General features: G+C 39.0%; 1 protein-coding gene across 1 annotated transcript in view; it reads right to left on the reverse strand.

The window, feature by feature from the left end:
- nbeal1 (neurobeachin-like 1) overlaps nt 1-21966 on the reverse strand; it is a 229200-nt gene that overhangs the window by 145814 nt on the left and 61420 nt on the right. The window contains exon 3 of the mRNA XM_043694473.1: nt 3327-3418. Coding sequence (XP_043550408.1) covers nt 3327-3418 — 92 coding nt within the window. The remainder of the gene's footprint in view (nt 1-3326; nt 3419-21966) is intronic.

The following is a 21966-nucleotide window of genomic DNA, read 5'->3' on the forward strand; positions in this document are numbered from 1 at the left end:
GTGGGGTCCGTTTGGAGGTGGAATAGGAAGGGTTTGGAGGGATATGGGCTGGGTGCTGGCAGGTGGGACTAGATTGGGTTGGGATATCTGGTCGGCATGGACAGGTTGGACTGAAGGGTCTGTTTCCATGCTGTACATCTCTATGACTATGACTAAGTGTTTCGAGTTGGGAAAAAAAACACTGAAATGGTCATTGAGATGATGATGCCATTTGTGAGAGAATATCAAAACTTGGGATTAAGACCAGTTGGGCTGAATGGTCTGTGTCTAGTCTATAAATTTGATGCATTGCCTTTGCTCCCCCATCACCCCACCAATAATTTAAAGAAATTGCTAATGTGAGGGACATATTTACCATAACAGTACTTTCTTCCTTACATATCAAACCTATTTACTTAAGACTTTGTTTTTCCATTTGGCAATCCCACAGAAACAAAGAATTTTGTTTTTAAACACTGGCAGTGAAGTTCACACAGATTCTGTCAACAAGTGTGGTGGAATTGGCCTGATTCTTATTTATAAAGATCTATTCAAATCTTTTTGTCAAAAATTCAGTACCAACTGTATTATGCTGAATTCAAACATAAGGCAGGGATTGGGGTATTTTTGTAGTTGAGTAACTTTGTCAGTCAGATAGAAAAATAGCAGCTGTCTTTGAACCTGCAAGAACAGACTGCATTTTTCTGCTTCTGGCTGGGACAGCTTTGCAGTTGACATTACAGAATGACTGACAAAGTATGTGAGCAAAATTAATATTTACAACAATGCTTGGAACTATATTATTAAACAATATCCTAAAAATACCTTCTGTATAAGCTATCCCAAATAGGTCACCTGATCACGCCCTAGTCTTCATATACTTTTTTCACAAACTGAGTTTATTCTGGAATTTCTCAGTCATACTGACAGTGCTTAATAGCACTGAACTCATCATCCCTCTATCAGTAGGGAAGCAAAACTATTTCTCATAAGCATCCATCCAAGACTTTGTCAAACACCTGCCAAGACTTCTCTGAAGAACCATATTACAAATAACTCAAGTGCAGACGTTTCAAGAACAATCCATGGTAATAAATGTTGAGGGACAGCAAAAATAGAGAAGAAATCAATCACAGGTGACCAAAAGGAGTGGGGGATGAATTAGATTTATTAAATGTAAAGAGTTGCTGGGATCAGAAATATACTACTTTGATTCAGCAGCAACATTCAAAACAAATTTTGATGTATATGTAGGGGTCTGGAGAAATGCACTAAATGATAGTTCCTTCAAAGACGTACAATGAGCTAATTGGTCTTTTACTGGGAACATTTAATGAAAAAATATTTGATGAATTACTACTGACACCAGTGGGGTGATAGATCATGACTCAACAACTACATACCAGCAGTGATTATGTATAAGAACCATAATCAAAATATGATAAGTCACTCCCTCCTTCAAACAACTGGTCACTGTGCTCTGCTCTGTCACATTTCTACACAATGATTTAAGAGTTTTCCCAATCAGGCCAGAGTGCTAAAATGACTACCACTATTATTGTCAAACTATTACCAGAGCCAGACCAACTGAGATTGGGGTGACGACAGTCAAATGAAGAACTCATTTCACAAAACAGAAATGATCTTTCCTCTTGCAAGAAATGAGTTCATGATCCCTCCTATTGAAATGAATTGGCAGATTAAACATTCGCCTGTTTGGACACAAGGGTCAAAAGATTAAACATAATATCATAATATCAGTATACACTAATAAGGATATTTTTAAATGTTGGATTTCAGTGCTTAAACATCACTGTTGTTTAGATTTTGAAGTTCTCCATACAGGTTTTACAACAATCCAGACTGGTTTAGAATATGAAAGATAGCATTATTGGTTATCTATTAAATTCCACGGTCTGCTGTGGTTATCCCTTCAATTAAGCAGACAATTACAAGTCAATTAATTGGGCAAAATTAAGATAATTCATTTTACACAATGCACTGCTAGCTGATGCTATGGGTGTTAACCTGTAACCACCAAGAGGGTGAAGGAATCCATCATACAAATAGATAGTGTGCTTTCACAGACAACACCAAGTATACTGGTCTCGTAGACCAATCCAAGGGTGGGCTGCGAGTTAAGATACATAGGAGTCTTCCAGAACATTTGTCCCTTAAAGGTCTGGTTCCCTCTCTCTTTCTCATGAGATTATCAAGCTGCTTGGATAAGGAGGAAATGCTTAACCAATATGTTCTAGTCATCATAGGCAAGCAGGAAGGGTCAATAGAGCTTAATGATCTTAATCTGCCCATTAATTAATCGTGATAAAATATTAGCTACTCCTGAATATTAGAAAGCTTTAGTGGAATTTTCCCAAACAAGTGTAAAGCTAGCCCTAGCCAGATCAAACTGTAGTGTCCAACGATTTTCACTGATCAGTACATCATTCTACAGAATTTATGATCGACACCTGATACTCCACTTAGTGCTATCCTGTTTCAGTAATCATTTAACTTACCCCTATTTAAACCCAAAAGACAACAAAGGAAAATAATCAGAAAAAGGACCTACAGTTTGACAACATGGCCTGCATATTTTTGTACATCTCAACGTGCTTGGATGCTTTAGTTACTGTAGGTTAAAGGAAGGCCTTAGTTGTCTAACTGCGAAGAAGCTGCCTTAAATTCTCACTTGTGAACAAATGCCTGTGGTGACAGTGATAGACTGCTGGCCTCCAAGTCTCAGATTTTAGACCAGTCACATAAATGCTATGGCTAGTCAAAGGTTGGTAAACTGGAACGCATATCTCACCTTCTAAAGCCACCTACAAGGCACAAGTCAGGAGTGGGCTGGAATACTCTCCAAGTGCCTGGGTGAGTACAGCTCCAGTAACACTTGAGAAGATCAACATCATCAAGAACAAAGCAAAGCACTTTAATGGCACACCATCCAGCAACTTTAAAATTCACTCTTCTGCTTCTTCACCATCTACAAATTTCACTGAAGTAACCCACCAATGTTTCATTTACTATATCTTTTAAATCAGAAACCTCTATCACACAGAAGTCAAAAGCAGATGGATGGAAATACTATCATATGTAAATTCCACTCTAAGTCATGTACCATACTGACTTATCTATCACATACATGTGTTCCTTCATTACCATGGGATAAAATGTCTAGAACTACTCCCGCCCATTAATCACCACACACGAATAGCACAAGACTGCACTTTACTATTCCCCTCTCTAGGGCAATTATGGATGGGCAATAAATGATGTCTTGGTAACTCCCCATCCCATGAATGAACAGAACAAAACTTAAACAGTTTTGAGGCATAACATACCTTGTGGGAGGTTTTTCAAAATCAACATCAAGAAACTTCTCATATGTTGCAACAAAATTTTCGAGCCACAGCTTAAGGTAGTCTGGGTCCTTCTGTAAACAGAAAATATATACAAGCAAAGCATGAGTTAAATTTTATTTTTGTTCAAACAAATACAGCATAATTAAAATTCACAAATTAATAAAGTGCCTCAAATGTCAGATCTGGACCCAGAGATACACTTCCAAAGTTTTGTTTTCCTGCAAAGCCACTTGAGCCCATCGCAGAATTGACACGTACAATTTCTTTGCATTATTTTAGCCTCTCTATTCACTGAGGATCTGCTCACACAAATTCAAGCTCTAGGAAATGTTATGAGCTGCTTGGAGTCCAGCTTTAGACTGATGACCACACTCATCTGTGTTATGGTGCTACTCAGCAAGTAATAACTGCACATCTCTGTTAAAAGTGGGAAGAATGGGAATGCACCCAGACTCTTGCTGTACTTGTCGCATTAAAGGAACAAAACTGACAAGACTCATTGTTTATTACAATATAATTATAATACTATTAATAATATTAATTAACAATTAATTATATAACAATAATAAAACTATTATCTAAAGACAGACAGCTGTTGCGTAATTTTCCTTTTTTCAAAGAACTCCTAAGTCAGGTGCCCAATAACATTTAGCTTCATTTTGATTTCCATCCTTTTTCACCTACTGGCCCAAATCAGAAATGCTGACTGTCAAAGAGAACAAATCTAGAATGGACAGGAAATTGCAAACTGTAATTCAATCTTAATAAACTGAACAAATAAAAATTCAACAAAATAATCATTTCATACTGAACCACCTCATTGTGTCATGATTTATTTCATATCCTATGCAAAACGTTATCTGGCAGTAACTTAAATGTTGCTCGTTAAACTTTCTCACACAAACTATCATTCCATCTATGCAGAATCCTAGAGAACAGAAGGAGACTATGGAATCCATTGTGCATGTGAAAGCCCTTGAAAGAGCTTTCCAATTAGTCCCACTCCCTTGTGCTTTCCCCACAAATCTGTAAATGTTTTCTTCTCAAGCTGAGGTTACCTTGAAGAATTCTCCTTCACAACCTCTCCCCGCACCTGAGGCATAGTGACTCTCAGGTTAAACCACCATTAGTTGTCTCTCTTTACTTAGAGAGCAGCTATATGGTCTGGTAAGACTGTGGCAACTTTTCTTTTACCTAGTTGATAACATTCTCACCTCTGAATCACAAGGTTTTAGATACCAGCCCCATTCCAGGGATCGAGTGCAAAATTCAAAACTGACATTCCAGTACAGGGTTGAGGGAATGCAGCAAGGACAGAAGTGCAATCTTTCGGATAAGTTGTTGAACCAAGCTTTATTTTTGGATGTGTATAAAATATTCTAAGGCACTATTTTGAGGCAGTGAAAGGGACTTATCCCTGGTGCCCTAACCAATGTTTGGCCCTCAATCAAAGTCAAGTAAAACAGAATGTCTGGTCACCATCACAAACATACAAACAAGGAACAAGGTAGGCCACTTGGCTCATTGAGTCTGCTCTGCCATTCAATTGGATCGCGGCTGATTTGATTTTAACCTCGACTCGACATTCCTGCATACCATAATAACCTTGCATCACCTTGGTCATCAGGATCTATTTAACTCAGCCTTAAAAATATTTAAAGATCCTGCATCAACTGACTTTTGAGGAAGGGGATTCCAAAGGCTCTCAACCCTCAGAGAAAAAAGTCTTTCCTCATCTTGTTTTTAAATGGGCACCCCTTCACTTTTAAATTATGACTTCTAGTTCTAGAATCTCCCACAAGAGGAAATGTGCTTTCAACATCCATCCTGTCAAGTTCCCTCAGGATCTGAGATGGTGTTTCTGGGAGCTTGCAGTGCACAAATTGTCTGCTGCACTTCCTACAAAAGTAACTATACTTTAAACAGTACATTATCGCATGTAAAGTGCATGTATGTTGCATACTATGGTGTAATACAAATCCCATGGAGGAGATGTAAACAAAGATAACCAAGTTTACTGAATAACCTCCAAATAAAGTAACTCCCCAAAGATTCTATTCAAGTTTTGTTTCTCTCTCCCCAGATGCTGCAAAAATGCAGAGTTTCTCTAGTGTTGTATTTGTTTCAGTTTCCACTTTTTATTGCTGTTCCTTTCACAAAAATTGGAAAAAACACAAATAAAACTGACTTAATAGCCAAATGATACTTCAAGTAAAACGGTAAATAGCTGATAGACCAAAGATATACTTTAAGCAACCACAAACACCAACCATTACTCCCTATACAAATAGGACACTAGTTAGCTACAGAATCCCACAATATGCCGTTCTTTATCCATGCAGGTAGGTCAGAGGTTCTACCTGACAAGAGCTATCACTATAAGCTTCATGTGTACAAATGTCATCAGTCAAGTTCAAGTACACTTCTATTAATCCTCTATCGCTCAATTCACGACAGTTCTGATACCAGCAATTCTTTGATCCTTTTCAGCTCAACTAACCAATAACATTCCTGTTTACGATTTGGCTCTTCTGTGAAAACACCCAGCGGCATCTCCTTTTCTACCAAACAGGAAACTTTATGATGTCCTGAAAGTGAGATTTGCTTCTTCACCTCACAAGAATTCTCTGGCTCCTCTTTCAGTCTTGGTTTGCTTTCCGTATGTATCTGTATCTACATACTTAACTCCCTTACCCTGTGGATCCTCTGCAAATATCTCTTTGTGTTGTCAGCAAAAAGGCTTCTTTCTTAACTTCCTTCTGGGTCAAGAGTTGCTAGATTCAGTATTTTTTACTATCCAAGAAAATACCAATTGATTCTTTGTAATTACACACATTGTCTTTTATCTTTACAAAATACTTGACATACATTGTCAAAACTAATTACACAGGTTCCACAAATCATTTAAATAAATTGCAGTTTCCTTACTGTATTGCTTCTAGGCCAAATGTCATTATGGTAATGGCAATAAAAAGTGTTGTATAAATGCGAGTATTTCTTTCTGTTTGCCTACTGGAACCATGTATTAGATAAACATAGAAAGTCAGCAATTTTGATGTCTCTGATACTTCAGGAACACAAAACTCTTAATGAATACCTTTAAGGACGCTGATACATTATGAACCGACCTGGAAAGCAATGGATATAGATTATCCTCAAGTAAGTTCCAATACAAAGCAACCAGGGAATGTCAAACACATTGTTCAATTGATAAACAAGTGAAGTAGGCACTTGGCAGAGCACATAGATCTACCACACCTATTAACTAATGTTTAGCTACCTTTTGAAAAATTTCAGGATCTCGATCACTGCCAAAAAATAATCAGCTTTTCTTTGGGCTAAACTTTGTGCACCAGATTTTACTGAAATCCATTCATTAGTTTTTTTTTAAACAGACACATGAAAACATTATCTTTGCTATAAGTATTGCCTCCACTCATTTTCATTGGCAGAGTAATATGTGCAAAACTCCAACTTTTTAAAAGTGAAATAGATCAGATGGGAAGGGATAATATTGAAAGTAATTTTAGAATATGTCAAAAAAGAAGAAAATGGACTTGCAAAACTAAGTAGTGAATATGAGGAGACTTGAACTTTCACAGCAAAGGAGATTAACAATACCATCAACACCCATAAAAGTAAAAACACAGATAAATTTGCATTGTCATGCCATTCATAACCTTAGGGCATTCTAACATAGTTTACAAGTAGTACACTTTAAAGTAACTATGGTAATGCAAGAAAAACAAAAGCCAAATCTGCACACAGCAAGCTTACACAAACCGCAATTTAATAATGGCCAGATATATTCTGATATTGCTGGAATAATAAATCCTGGCTAAGGCACTGGAGAGAACTTGCGAATGGAATCTTGGCATTTATTGCAAGAGGACTGGATTATAAAACTTAAGAAATGTCAGAACTACATAAGGTGCTGGTCTCCTTACTTGAGCAACAAATGTGGTGGCACTGGAGGCAGTTTATAGGAGGGTCACCAGATTGATTTCAGGAATGAAAGTGCTGTCGTACGAGGAACAGTTGAATAGCTTGGGCTTAGACTCGGTGGAGTTCAGAAGAATGAATGGGGGATCAGTGAAGTATTTAAAATGCTAAAGGAGATCGATAAGGTGGACATTGAACAGATTTCCCCTTGTGGAACAGTCTTGAACAAGAGGTCGTAGACATATAGTGAGAGGAGGTAGATTCAAAACTGAGATGAAGAGAAACTACTTCTCTTAGAGAGTTGTGAATCTGTGAAACTCACTGTCCAAGAGAGCAGTGGAGGCATAGGAAGAAATAGATATGATTTTGATTAAGGGCTATGGGGATCAGGCAAGAAAACAGAGTTGAGACCAGGATAAGATCAGTCATGATCATGTTAAATGACAGATTGGGCTCAAAGGGCTGAATTGCCTACTCCTGCTCCTAATTCCTATGTTCCTATGGGACTCTCCTGCTCTACAAGTAGTACCACAGGATCTTCTGTACCTATCAAAGAAGCTGTTGGAGTCTCTGTTTAATCTCACATTCATTTTACTTTGGAACAAAGCACAGGGACATCAGTCCCTGGATAAAACTTACAATATTTCAAGCAACAAATAACTGTCAACGCAACTAACTGAAAGCTGTAACAAAACTTTTCAAGAAGCCATCAAAAGCACTAACCATACTGGAGGAAAAATGAAGACTTGATATATTTATTATCTATATCTAAACTATAAATCCAAAGGTCAAAAGCACAATACCATTTTACAATGTTTGCTCTTAGACATACAATTTGATTTGGAACATGAAGTTTACTTGAATTTGCTTTCAGATCAATGTACAATCATTTCACTAGCTTTTACTGTTGACAAATGTGCTAATAAAATCAATGTTACATTAATTACTCGTGACATTTATGTACCTTTGGGTCCAATGCTCAAACTTCATTACTCCCCTCTCCAGTGCACAGCTTCCAACAGATGGGCTCTAACCACATTAGCCTATAATTGGTAGACAAGTGGTCGAAGCAAAAATAGAACTAAATCACTTATTTGTTGCTCCATCAGGAATCTAGTTAACCGCTGCATAACCCCTTGTAATCATACCACAAACCACTAAAAAATCTAATGATGGGAAACAGGTCAATTTAGGTGTCAATTTAAATCTAAGCAATACCATTAGCTCTACCCTTTTATTTGACATCGGTCAACCAAACTATAATTGTTTTTAATCATTCATGGGACCTGGGCATTGCGGGCTGGTCATCATTTATTGTCCATCCCTAGTTGCCCTTGAGAAGCAATGGTGAGCTGTCTTCTCGAACTACTACAGTCCATATGCTCCAAGTAGACCCACAATGCCTTTAGAGAATTTCGACCGAGTGACACTAAAGGAATGCTAATATATTTCCGAGTCAAGATGGTGACTGGCTTGGAGGGGAATGAGCAGGTGGTGGTGTTCCCATCTATCTGTTGCCCTTTTTCTTCTAGATGGACGTGGTCATGGGTTTGGAAGTTTCTGCCTAAGGATCTTTGGTGATATGGTACCAATCAAACATACAGCTTTGTCCTGAATGGTGTCAAGCTTCCAATGTTGTTGTAGCTGCATTCATCCATGCAAGTGGGGAGTATTCCATCACATTCCTGACTTATGCCTTGCAGATGGTGAAAACGCTTTGGGGAGTCAGGAGGTGAGTTACTCACTGTAGTTTTCCTAGCTTCTGACCTGCTTTTTTAGCTACCTGTTTATGTAACAAGTCAGCTGAGTTTCCGGTCAATGGTAACTCCCAGAACGTTAATACTGGGGATTCAGTGATAGTACCTCCATTGAATGTCAAGGGACAGTGGCTAGATTGTCTCTTATTGGAGATGGTTATTGCCTGGCATTTGAGAGAGGCAAATGTTACTGGCTATTGATGCAGCTTTGAAGTTTCATCTAGTTATGGACCCAGAGAAATCACCGTTAATAACATTAGAGTAATTCTGGTTTTTTCTTACTTTTCAATATACAGTAATATCGGTGGTGCTAAATAGTACATGTTTTCTGAATGTAGGTAAGGTTATATTTATTTACATATTCCTGCGTGGTCATAGTGGACCTCCTCCTTGAATCATTGTAGTCCAGTTGATAATAATGCTTTCACGATAGTATTTGGCATGTAATTCTACTGTTGTGTGTAAATTACACAGGTTATCATTATTTCAGCTATTTATTTAAAAATCTCACAGACAAGCAAATATTGAAATAATTATTTAACTTTACTGCATGGAAGACTCAAGTCAGTAAATAAGGCCTCACAACTCAAGATAGCTATTAGGAGAAAATGAGGACTGCAAATGCTCGAGCTCAGAGTTGAAAAGTGTGGCACTGGAAAAGCACAGCGGGTCAGGCATCATCTGAGGAGGAGAGTCAACGTTTCGGGCATAAGCCCTTCGACAGGAATTCCTGATGCTGCCTAACCTGCTGTGCTTTTCCAGTGCCATACTTTTCGACTCAACTTAGCTATTACTCAATTAATGGTGGAATTTCGTTCCAATTCTCACCAACAGGTCTGTCTCTGGATGTCCAGGCTTTCATCCTTGTGCTGTTTTGTTCTCCAGAGTTCTGCAACTGAAGAATCTTGAAGTTGAATTCATAGGAGTTTCTGTCTTGTACAGTTTCTGATGTGGCATCACTGATGATCCTTCAAATCAGTTCACCCAAATACTGAGTATGGTTCTGGGGTCACCAAATATGTTGCTTGCCTTTTTATCCTGTTCCTTATTACATTCCTTGATAACTGTATATTTGAAACACTACTTTACCACAATTATACCCTTTAGCTAAGGACATTCCTCTGCCCATTGGTCACAAGGCAGCAGGCTGCCAAACAGTTGTTACCTTCCCCCTCCAAGGAAACAACTTGTTTATGTTGTTTTGACTCCTCCTTCCAGGGATATTTAATTGGCATGTTGCTTTTAATTCCTTTATACCAATTTTTCCTTTGCCCTTTCATCTCAGGAAACAGTTTATTCCAGAAAGTGTTATAGCTGATTCTTTCAATCCCTGAACAGTTATTAAAGTTTGAAGTTTACAGTATCACAATAGTAACTCAGCAACATTGATGAATCAACAAAGTGAGAAAAAACCAAGATGATCATTCCCGAAGAAGGGCTTACGCCCAAAATTTCAATTCTCCTGCTCCTCGGATGCTGCCTGACCTGCTGTGCTTTTTCCAGCACCACACACTCAATTCTGGTCTCCAGCACCTGCAGTCCTCACTTTCTCCAAAGCCAAGATGGTGTAAGATTTGGAGATGAAGATATCCATATGTCAATGCTCTTGCTCCTTTGGCAGTAGAAGTTACATGAAGGGGGAGGTGATGTCAAAATAACTTTGAATGAATCATTGCGGTTCTTTCTGTGGATAGCATCTAGAATAGTCAAGTGTAGGACAGAGTGGATACTGACTCCATTGGCATGAATATCAAACAAGAAACATTCTCCATTCATTATCTACTAAGTGGTCACCACTTCCATCACACATCTATGTGGTCGGTGTGGCCGCACTTTGAAGAATCAGAATGTGTGCTTTTTGTCTGAAGATAACTAGCAGCTGGCCACAGCACTAAATGCAGCATGTCTAGTTTATTCTGCTTAAAGATGAGCATTGTGATAACAGAGAACAATTAGTGCTGCTACCTTTGAACAAGGGAGATGCTTGGGTTTTCTCTTGTTCATTACAGTTGTGTTGTCTATCAGTCTGTATCTAGGTAATTTTCAAAGCCATTTGTAGGCCAGAATGAGCATCTTCCTTAAGAAAAGGGTCTGAATCGAGTCGAACTTGCTGAAATCACCAGTGAACAGATCCACCCTGACTATATAATAGGGGGTAGACCATGGATGAGATAGTCTCATATGCATGGTCAAACAGTATTTGCCCACCATCCTCTTGCAGCTTTGCCTCTTTTAAACAGTTACATAGTTATGCAAATTGTAACTCAATATCGAACAGTAATTTGCATCTATCTACAAAGTTGAGGAACCATGGCTGGAATCTCTGCTATTGTCTTCCTTCACAAATCTAGGACGTATGCCATTAGATTCAAAGGGAACTAGTTTGAAACTGGTACCTGCTCAATGTAATTTGAATTGACAGCACTAAGTACTTGCTTTAGCTATTAATATGGGCAAAGGGATGGAACAGGCTTTGGCTCTTGTGACACAATGCTAGTGTCCCTCTGAGCCAGGAAGCCCAGTTTCAAGAAATGCTCCAGAAGTGTGTAATTACATCTCCAAACATGTGGATTTGAACTTTTTTAACTTGCAGAGATTTACCAACAAATGTGAACCATACCTTAAATGAGTATTTTACTTTGAAATGTTAAAACCATTCATTGATTTAGTTAGTGCGAAAGCAATTTTACTAATTCACTGACTGATTGGCCCTTTGTGCTTCTTCTGAATTCGTTTTATTTTCACCATAACTTATGTTAATTCTCATGTATATCCTGAGCAGCCATTGTACATTTAACACTCACAGGAGGGTCCTTGATCTGACTGGACTTACGATGGGAAAAATGAAAATTTAAGAGTTAAAATAATTTGCTTGCCCCAAGGAGAGAGAGATGGGAAATTGTGTACATTGATTTGAAGTTACTGTCACCAACTCCTTCGATGTTAGTGTAATTGTTTCCGCTGGCAGAATTGTTTCACTGTTTAAGGAAGCCAATCAGGTAGGAAGCCAATCAAGTCTGCGCTGGATCTTTAAGCATTTCAACTTAATGCCAATCTCCTGCCTTCTCCCTATAATCCTTGACACTAATTATTAAAATAAAAATAATGCTCTTTGGAATACCTCAATTGAACCTGCTCCCAACCACAATTCCAGGCAGTGTACCCCATTTCCTAACTAGGTAAAGGTAAATTTGCCAGAATACAGGACTATTGAGAGAGATGACTGGTAGTGAACTTAACCACACCTTAGGTGAGGGATAAGGTTCTGAAGGTGGACCTCCATGGTGACCTCTGCCAATGTGAGAATTGAATTCATGCTGCTGGGCTCATGCTGCATCAAAACCGAGGCACACAGCCAACTCCAGTAGCCAACCCTCTCCCATACCCTTACTCCCATACCCTTACTACTCTGTGTGAAAAAGATTTCTCTCACTTCACATTGGCGTTTTTCACAAATACTTTAAAAGAATGCCCTCTGATCCTCCTTATCTGTCCTTTCCAAACACCTCATGATTTTGAAAATTTCTATCAAATATTCTTTTAGCCTTCTCTTCAAAGAAAACAATGTCCAGTTCTCCAATCTTCCTTTATAACCAGAGTGTTTCAGCCCTGGAAGCATTCTCTCCAATGTATTCACATTTATCCTATAGTGCATTACCCAGAACTTTATGTAATACTTTGGCTAATATCTAACCAGAGTCTCAGAAGAGTTCATCACAACTTTCCTGCTCTTGTACTCTTATTACTGAAGCTGAGTTTTTTTTAAAAGAGCTCTATCTACCTATCTTGCCACATTTTGTGACTTACCCACATATATATTCAGATTTCTTTGCTCCTGCACACCCTTTAGAATGGTACCCTTTGTTGTATTTTTAGTCTTTTACCAGTTGTGGGAAGGATAGCATTCTGAAAGCCAGTTTCTGAATGCATAGCCTGCCTGTGTAATTGGAACAGCGTGGGACATTACAGGAATGGAACGTAGGAATTGGACACCATTCCAGGAACTCCAAGCTCCCAGAGGAAAGCATTCCAAAAATAAACAGTACCTTCTTGTCCTGTCAAACTAGAATCACTAAACCATTTGCAAGTTTAGCTTTAAATTATCCCAGTTGATCTTGGCAGAGGCAGCAATCAAGGCAGAGGGTTTATTGAGAGCAAAATCTCATTAAATGTAATTTCACTGCAGGGGTTGTAAAAACCTCAGCACCATGTCCTATTCACCTTCAGTTATGCAAGCCTGTATGCTGTGAGTGAAGGGAATTCAAGATGAAATAAACCAGTTTATCCAAAACAAAAATGGACGGTTTCACAAGATGTTGGGCTGCAGAACTAATATCTTTTGTGTTAAATTCTTAATAGTTGCTTTTTAAAAGTCTGCTCCATCTGCAAAATGGTTACAAGTGTTTGCAATAATGGAAAGTAATCATTACTTCAAATATAGCCCACAGCAAAGTATAATTGCAATAGTTTTAAGAGGCAATAAAAGATTGTAGGAGGAGAAAAGTCAGTCGCTCAGTGGTGCTTGCAAGGCACAACAGAAATGAGCAAGTTTAAAACCAATGCTGAGTGATTAAACTCATGTATGCTGCCACAACCTGTTTCGGTAGTCTATTTTACTCAAATTACACTGTACTACTTCCACAAAATCTTCTGTAACCTAAATACTGCAAAAGAACAGTTTTAAAAAAAGCAGTATGCAATGAACAAATGCTTTTTCAGTGTAATTCAATTGATTATAATGTAGTATTGCAACTCCTGTCTTGTGACTTCCCTGCTTTGCAACTCAAATAGTAGCCTTATAAACTCTGCAAATTGCTGTTTTTAGATGACTGAAACCTGACAAAAGGCAAAATAGAATAAAAAATTAAAAATGCAGTATAAGATCTACTTTGGGAAATCACAAGTTAAATAAGCTCGGTGGAGAAAGAAAATTGAAACTATGCTGCATTGCATGAATACTAACACTCCATACAATTGTTATTTAAGTCCAGCATATTATGGCCTATTTTGAACTAGCCACATTACAAAGTGATGAAATAACTCTACAAAAAATAAAGGTATTTAATTGTATTGGCTGCATTTTTCCCACTTTCCTCCAAGAGTTGTAACTTTCCAAAACTAACCAAAGGCAGTAAAAAGTAAACTTCTTTACAACATAGAAGGAATGTCCTAATTCAGTCTCTATGCACTGTTGCATAGACAGATCACATAATTCACCTCTACACATACTTTCACACTGACATCAGGGAAGCTGGTTGTGATCCTCAAGCAAAAACAAGTGATTGCTGCTTTCATGCTGATTTTCTGCTGCAGCCAATGGATAGTAATAATGCACTTGGTGTTGTTTGTAATGGTCTCTCAAAATCTGGATAAAGTCAGAATGTGAATGCTATCTGCTTTACTGTGATTGTGTTACAGCTACAAAGCAAATCAAGCGACAAGCTGTGGCTGGTAACACTTTGGCCTCTTAGTTGTGGGGGATCTTGATCCATTCGAGAGACTCGAGCACAGAATCCAACATGACACTCCACTGTAGCAATGAAAGAATGTTGCAGCACTATTGGAGGTGAAACATTTCCAATGATAACTAAAACAAACCTCTTATCAGTGGATATAAAAGACTTTGAAAAGCAAGAAGGCAAATTCTTACTGGTATCATTACTCCAAAAACATTGCTAAACCAGCACTTTGCTGCATGTGCACAAACTCACAGAATGGCCTCCCATTATGCTGTAACCATTCAGCCAATTCTATCTAACTTAGGTTTCTGAAAAAGCAATTCACCAGTGCCTTCTTCAGTGGCCTACCTTTTCCCCATTGCCCTGCGCTGTCTTCCCTTTCATATACTGACCCAATTTCCCTTTGAATACTGCAATGGAACCTACTTCCATCACACACTCAGGCACAGCATTCCAGATCCTAACCACTCCTTGCACAAAAAAGCTTTCCTCCGTGTCACTGCAACATGTTTTGCTAATTATCTCAAACCTGGTGTCCTCCTCAATTCTTTCACCAGCGAATACAATTTCCCTCCTAGTACATACTCATTCTAGACCACTCACGATTGTGAATACCACCATCAAATCTCATGTCAACTTTCTCCACTCCAAGGCAAACCATTTCACTTTCTCCAACGTATCTATGTAACTTAAAGTCCCTCTTCCATGAAACCATTCTTGCCAATTATTTCTGCACACTCTATAATTCATTCACATCCTAACTGCTACTTTCGCTACATCAGAATTATGACTACACTTCAAAAGGTACTTCACTTCCTGAGGTCATTAAAGGCACTAGCTAAATTCTGCCTGCATTCGAATAATCATTCTGGTTAAACAGAACTGTTGCATTGCTCCATCTTCAAAGCGAACACTTAAAAAGAGTTTGCTCATTGATGCAATTTCTACTCTGTGGTGAAATGTCTAATGCCCACTTTGAAGTTCCTCAAACAGCATGAGTTGACATCACTAACAAACATAAAACAGAACTCACCTAGTTTTGATCTGGTAAATGTCTCTCGAAATCAGAAACAATATACAATTTCCTCTTCACATTCACGTTCAGGATGTGATCAGTATTTATTGTCCATCCCTAGTTCAACAATTTGGATGTGGGACTGCAGTCATATACAGACCCATGCCAATTTTGAATTACGGATTTCCTTCCCTAAAAAACTTTAAAGTCCATTCAGGTCTTCTTGTAAAGAAACATCCAACTCTGCTTGCACTGAAACCAGCTTATTTATAATACCTTTTTCAAAACTTGAACTCTCAAATATTATGGTGGGATTTGGACTCATTGTCTAGATCATTAATACTGGATGCAATAACTAGTCCAGCACAAGGTTTTAAACATTTTCATACTTTGAATAAATAATGGGGGCGGCACAGTGGCTAGCACTGCTGCCTCACAGTACCAGGGTCCCAGGTTCATTTCCAGCCTCGGGTGACTGTCTGTGTGGAGTTTGTACGTTCTCCCCGTGTCTGCATGGGTTTCCTCCGGGTGCTCCGGTTTCCTCCCATAGTCCAAAGTTGTGCAGGTCAGGTGCTAAATTGCCCATAGTATTAGGTGCATTAGTCAGAAAGAAATGGGTCTGGGTGGGTTACTCTTCGGAGGGTCAGTGTGGACTGGTTGGGCCGAAGGGCCTGTTTCCACACTGTAGGGAATCTAATCTTAAAATAAAAATGGAAATTTTGTTACTTTTTTTGAATATGTGTGTCATTTAACATGATGCAAAACCTTGGCATCTGGTTATGAAAATGAACTAGCTAAGACTTTTGAACAGGACTGAGATATATTAATGTGTTATAATTAAGTCAGGTAAATTTAGCTCATTATTTAGCATACACATTACTGTGGCCCAGATCAGGGATAATAATACTATATTTCTATCTTTATTATATTGCTGTTACATAGTTTAGGCCTAATTGATAACTTAGAACTGGCAAAACACCTGATGTTATGTTGTACTTGAGGATTTGATGGAAGACTCCAGAACTAATTTCAGTCATTTAAGAGGCACAAACATAAAGAGCGTTCTGTTCATTATTACTGACATTTACTCACTGAAGACCTACTTGAAGAAATGGAGTCAGGACTCACCTGTGACAGTGATCTATGATATGTGTTTTATCATGTCACAGATATTCTATAAATGCCAGTTGCTTTATTGGTTGAGTAAGACATAAGACCAAAAATATAACTATTCCTTTGGGAAAGAATGATAACTTTATAGGAAGTCAGCTGATTTAGCAAGCTGGTTAAGGAAACACGAAGGGTAAGAAACGTATATAAATACTGTTCAGAGACTGAAGCCTCCAAAGACAACAGCATTTATAAGGCCTCACATCCAATTTCATCATGTAAGAATCTTTTATCTTTACTTAATAACTAACTCAATGAGGGGGAAAAAATCATTTCACTTTAGAAGGTAAGTTTCATCACTGTTGATGGTCCCTCACAGCCGAGGATGACTCTTATCCATTCTCAGGATGAGTCCATAGGTGGCTACACATTCCAAAGTAGCTACTGTAGGTTCTGTTACACCTGGGGCAGAACATGGTTGCGGGAAGGGGTGGATGGGCATTGATGTTGCAGAATGCTCCTTTCCCTGATTTTGCACAGCTTCCGCTTTTTTCCAGACAGCAAGTCTCAAGGAGCTCTACACCTTCCCAGATACTCCTCCTCCACTTTCAACGGTCTTGGGCCAGTGATTCCCAGGTGTTTGTGCTTAGAAATGCTAAGTTTATGTTTTTCTTGAAATACCGTTGAGGGATTAGCATTATTGGCTTAAAGTGAAAGTGCTCAGCAGCAGTTTAAAAACATAATGTAGACAGAAACAATAAAGTTGCCATGATTGCACTGCGACTTCCATGAAGTAGTAAACTCAATGACAGCTGGGAAACTACCAGTTTCAAAGGTGGGTTTGCTTTATCTGGGAAGCAGGGTAGCAGCCAGAGAACAAAGAAACAATGGAAAATAAGGAAAATAAGGAAAGAAAACATGGACAGCAAAAATCAACAAAGCTGTGATTAACATCCAAGGACTTGATGCATTATCACCAAGCTCAGCATTAATTTTTCATTGTTATTTGTTTAATAAGTTAATTGGGTGATTTGACGGTGGACAATTCAAAGCAAAAGAGCTCAGGTTTTCTTCAGTGCTAGTCGCCAAGGGAAAGGTGGAAACTGATGTTTGAGCTACATTGCAGATTTACAGTAACACTTCTGTATATCTCAAAGTCTTTTACTGCCTAGTTCATCACACGGTTATTGGTGTATGAAAAACCCTGACTGCATTTAAGATATACCCTATATTACATAGATCAATATTCCCTTATCCATCTGCAATGCAGGAGGCATGTTTCTCTGAAACTCCGAGCATTGTTCTCCCAATTCAATGCAACTTCCTGAATCCAAACTAACCACACCTGGACAACAATTCAAACTAACAATGAAAACAACCTAACTTCCACAGACATCATGAATGGATTTTTTTTCAAAAACATAAATGGCTTGGTGAATCAAACATAAATTCTGTTGAGGAAGCCCCAGTCAAATTCATCTCACAGCTGAAGAAACTTCCTCAATCAAGCTGATGGGAACAGGTATGAAAATGAGAAAAATGAAATTCTGACCAATTCAGAAATTCAGATTAAGTATGGGGAATATATGAGCATGAGGCAACAGGCTGTTCATTTGCTAGTTTTCCAAATAGATGAACATAACATGGTGTCAAACGGCAAATGTTTAAAAAGTCTTCATGATAGCAGTAATCTTGTAGGTCACAGTCATAGTATGACTTCTATGCAAAAACCAGACTCTTGTACCATTCTACACAGGTGATACAAAAGTTCAGATGCTAGAAATCTAAACTAAGGAAAAAAAATTGAAAAATAAACTCAGCAGGTTAGACAATAGATTCTATGATACATAATGGGCACAGGTCCATACTGTTAATGGACAATGCAAAAAAGATTTATCTGTACTTCCACACACATCATCTATTGTATCCGTTGCTCTACACTGGGGAGACAGGGCGCCAACTTGCAGAACATTTCTTGGACACACACACTAAACAACCTCACCGCCCCATGGCCGAACACTTGAACTCCCCCTCCCACTCCACCAAGGACATGCAAGTCCTGGGTTACCTCCACCGCCAAAGCCTAACCACCCAACATCTGGAGGAAGAACAACTAATCTTCCGCCTTGGGAGTTACCTTCCACCCAGCCCCAACCCCCTCCCATTTACCTCTCAGCCCCCTTGGGCCACAAACCTCATTCCTGATTAAGGGCTTATGGTCAAAACGTCAATTCTCCTGCTCCTCAGATGCTGCCTGACCAGCTGTGTTTTTCCAGCACCACATCTTCGACTCTGATCTCCAGCACCTGCAGTCCTCACTTTCTCACAGTACAAAACTAGACTCCACAAGGGAGTTGTTCATCTCTTGGGGTCAGTGTCAGATTAATGCATGAGACCTGAGCAGTACTGGATTAGAGTAACTTGCTCCTATTTACTATTAATTTATGCCAGCCAGCATAGCATTTGTGTAGCTGTTGACAAAGAATGAGATTGCATTTAGAGGTGTGGGGTAACCACTACCCCACTGGCCTCAAACAGAGAAACTAATCACAAGCATAAAGATCAAGTTAATTGAGAAAGCCATTGGGAAATTCAGAACTGCTGGATGTACCAACTTTTACATGTCACTTGCCTTGAACAGATAACACTAACTTCTGAAAACCACCAAGAACAACGTAATAGAAGTCAAAATGAAGTGAAAAATAAGGTAACTACTTAAAAATATAGCATCATTTTCCTGTCTTAAATTTTAAATATTCCCAAAATAAAGAGTGTAACTGATCCGAGTAACTCCATGAATATCCAGTGAGCTATTGAGCTCAACATGAGGCCAGGTATGGTATAATTAGCTTTCACCCATCTGAAAAAGATGTTGAACAGTAAATGTTTCCTCGAAAACAAAGTTTATGATCTACAAGAGCAAATATGCTCTCCACTCTCCTAAGTAGTTGCAAAATCTGGAACTTGAAAACCTGCCAAGAAAGGAAACTTTAAAACCAGATGTCTTTGGAGGATTCCAGACAAACACTGGAGGGGACTCTATGTCCAACAATGATGTGGCAAAACACTCAATACATCTTCCAGTTCCTCCATCATTGGTAAAAAGATGGTTCAGCTGGCTTAGCCAGGTCACATGGGATCAGTCATTTTGGTCTGCCCATCAGGTATTGAAGTGGGATCCTACTGAATTCTGAAGACAGCAACCCCAGATGCCACCAGCTGTCAGTAGAGATTGCCAGTTAGCCAAAAGACATGGAGCGATGCAAAAGCATTAGCTGTCGCCATGAGAAAATGGAGTGCTTGATCCAGTTCACACTTATCAAGACACTATTGACAAGAGCCACTGAATCTAACTCTGTTACGACAATGAATGTGAGGCCATCGTGCTGCAGACACCTGTTAATCAACTTATTCGATAAGACATAAATCATTTCTACAATGCAAAAAAATTGGAATTAATCATTAAGAATATAAGCATGTGGCAGAACTTTTGTTGGAAAACTATCAGTACTGTAAGAAGTCAATTATGAATAAACAACATCAATTGTCAAACCAAAAACTCATACCAAGTAGCACTGCGATTATGTTAACTGAACGAGTAAACAATAATTAATAATGCTAAGTTATTACAAATTTCATTACAGCAGCTGGGGAATTTAAATTCAGTTAATCAAATAAATCTGCAATTGAAATAGCTAGTATCAGTATTGGTGATCATCTAACTATGACTGTCATAACATTTTCAAACACTTTCCTTCATTAGCTAAAATATATACAAGAAAAGGGAGGTTGTGATGGAATTGTACAAAACGTCTAATTAGACTTGCTAGAGTACATAACTCTGCATGATTCTGGTCACCACAATACAGGAAGGATATGACTGCATTAAAGAGAGTGCAGTGGAGAATTAAGAGGACAGTTATAGCTATGAAAGATTGGATAGACCAGTCTCATTCACCATTGAATGGAGGGGAAATTTAATAAAATGTACAAAGTAATGATCAGGTGGTTAGGAAAGGCCTGTTTTCTTTAAAAAAAGTCAATAATCAGAAATCTTAGATTTAAAAATTAATGGTAGAAGGATTTGATAGAAGTGAAGAGAAACCTTTTCGCTCAAAGGATGGTGTAATCTGGAACCTTTCATCTGAAAAGATGGCAAAACACATCTCATTTATAAAATACTTGGGCAAAATTGGAGGTGTGGTAGACAGCAATGAAGTTTACTTCAGTGTTAAATGGAACCTTGATCAGATGGGCCAATGGGCTGAGGAGTGGCTGATGGAGTTTAATTTAAATAAATGTGAGGTGCTGCATTTGGAAAGGCAAATCAGGGCAAGGATGCTGCTAGGGCTGTAGGGTTTGAGCCATAGGGAGAGACTGAATGGGCTGCGGCTATTTTCCCAAGTGCCAGAGGCTGAGGGGACCTTACAGCAGTTTATAAAATTATGAGGGCCAATGATAGGGTGAAGAGCCAAGGTCTTTTCCCCAGGGTAAGGGAATCCAAAACTAGAGGTTTAAGGTGAGAAGGGAAAGGTTTACAAGGAACCTATGGGACAACCTTTTCATGCAGTGGGTGGTGTGTGTATGGAATGAGCTGCTAGAGGAAGTGGTGGAGGTTGGTACGATTACAATATTTAAAAGGCATCTGGATGGGTATATGAATAGAAAGGTTTAGAGAGATATGGGCCAAATGCTGGCAAATGGGATTAGATTAATTTAGGATATCTGGTCGGCATGGACAAGTTGGACAACGGGGTCTGTTTCTATGCTGTACATCTCTATGACTATGATATGCACTTAAAGGGTCGAGACTTGGCAAAGAGATTACACTGGATAAGACTAGGGCGGCACGGTGGCTCAGTGCCAGGGATTCAGGTTCGATTCCAGCCTCGGGCAACTGTCTGTGTGGAGTTTGTACATTACCCCATGTCTGTGTGGGTTTCCTCCGGGAGCTTCAGTTACCTCGCACAATCCAAAGATATGCAGGTTAGGTGAACTGGCTATGCTAAATTGCCCATAGTGCTCAGCGATGTGTAGGTTAGGTGCATTAGTTAGGAGTAGAGTCACAGAGATGTACAGCATGGAAACAGACCCTTCGCTCCAACCCGTCCATGCCGACCAGATATCCCAACCCAATCTGGTCCCACCTGCCAGCACCTGGCCCAGACCCCTCCAAACCCTTCCTATTCATATACTCATCCAAACGTCTCTTAAATGTTGCAATTATACCAGCCTCCACCACATCCTCTGGCAGCTCATTCCATACACGTACCACCCTCTGCGTGAAAGCGTTGCCCCTTAGGTCTCTTTTATATCTTTTCCTCTCTCACCCTAAA

This window comes from Chiloscyllium plagiosum, chromosome 7, assembly GCF_004010195.1.
Source record: "Chiloscyllium plagiosum isolate BGI_BamShark_2017 chromosome 7, ASM401019v2, whole genome shotgun sequence".
Taxonomy (NCBI): Eukaryota; Metazoa; Chordata; class Chondrichthyes; order Orectolobiformes; family Hemiscylliidae; genus Chiloscyllium; species Chiloscyllium plagiosum.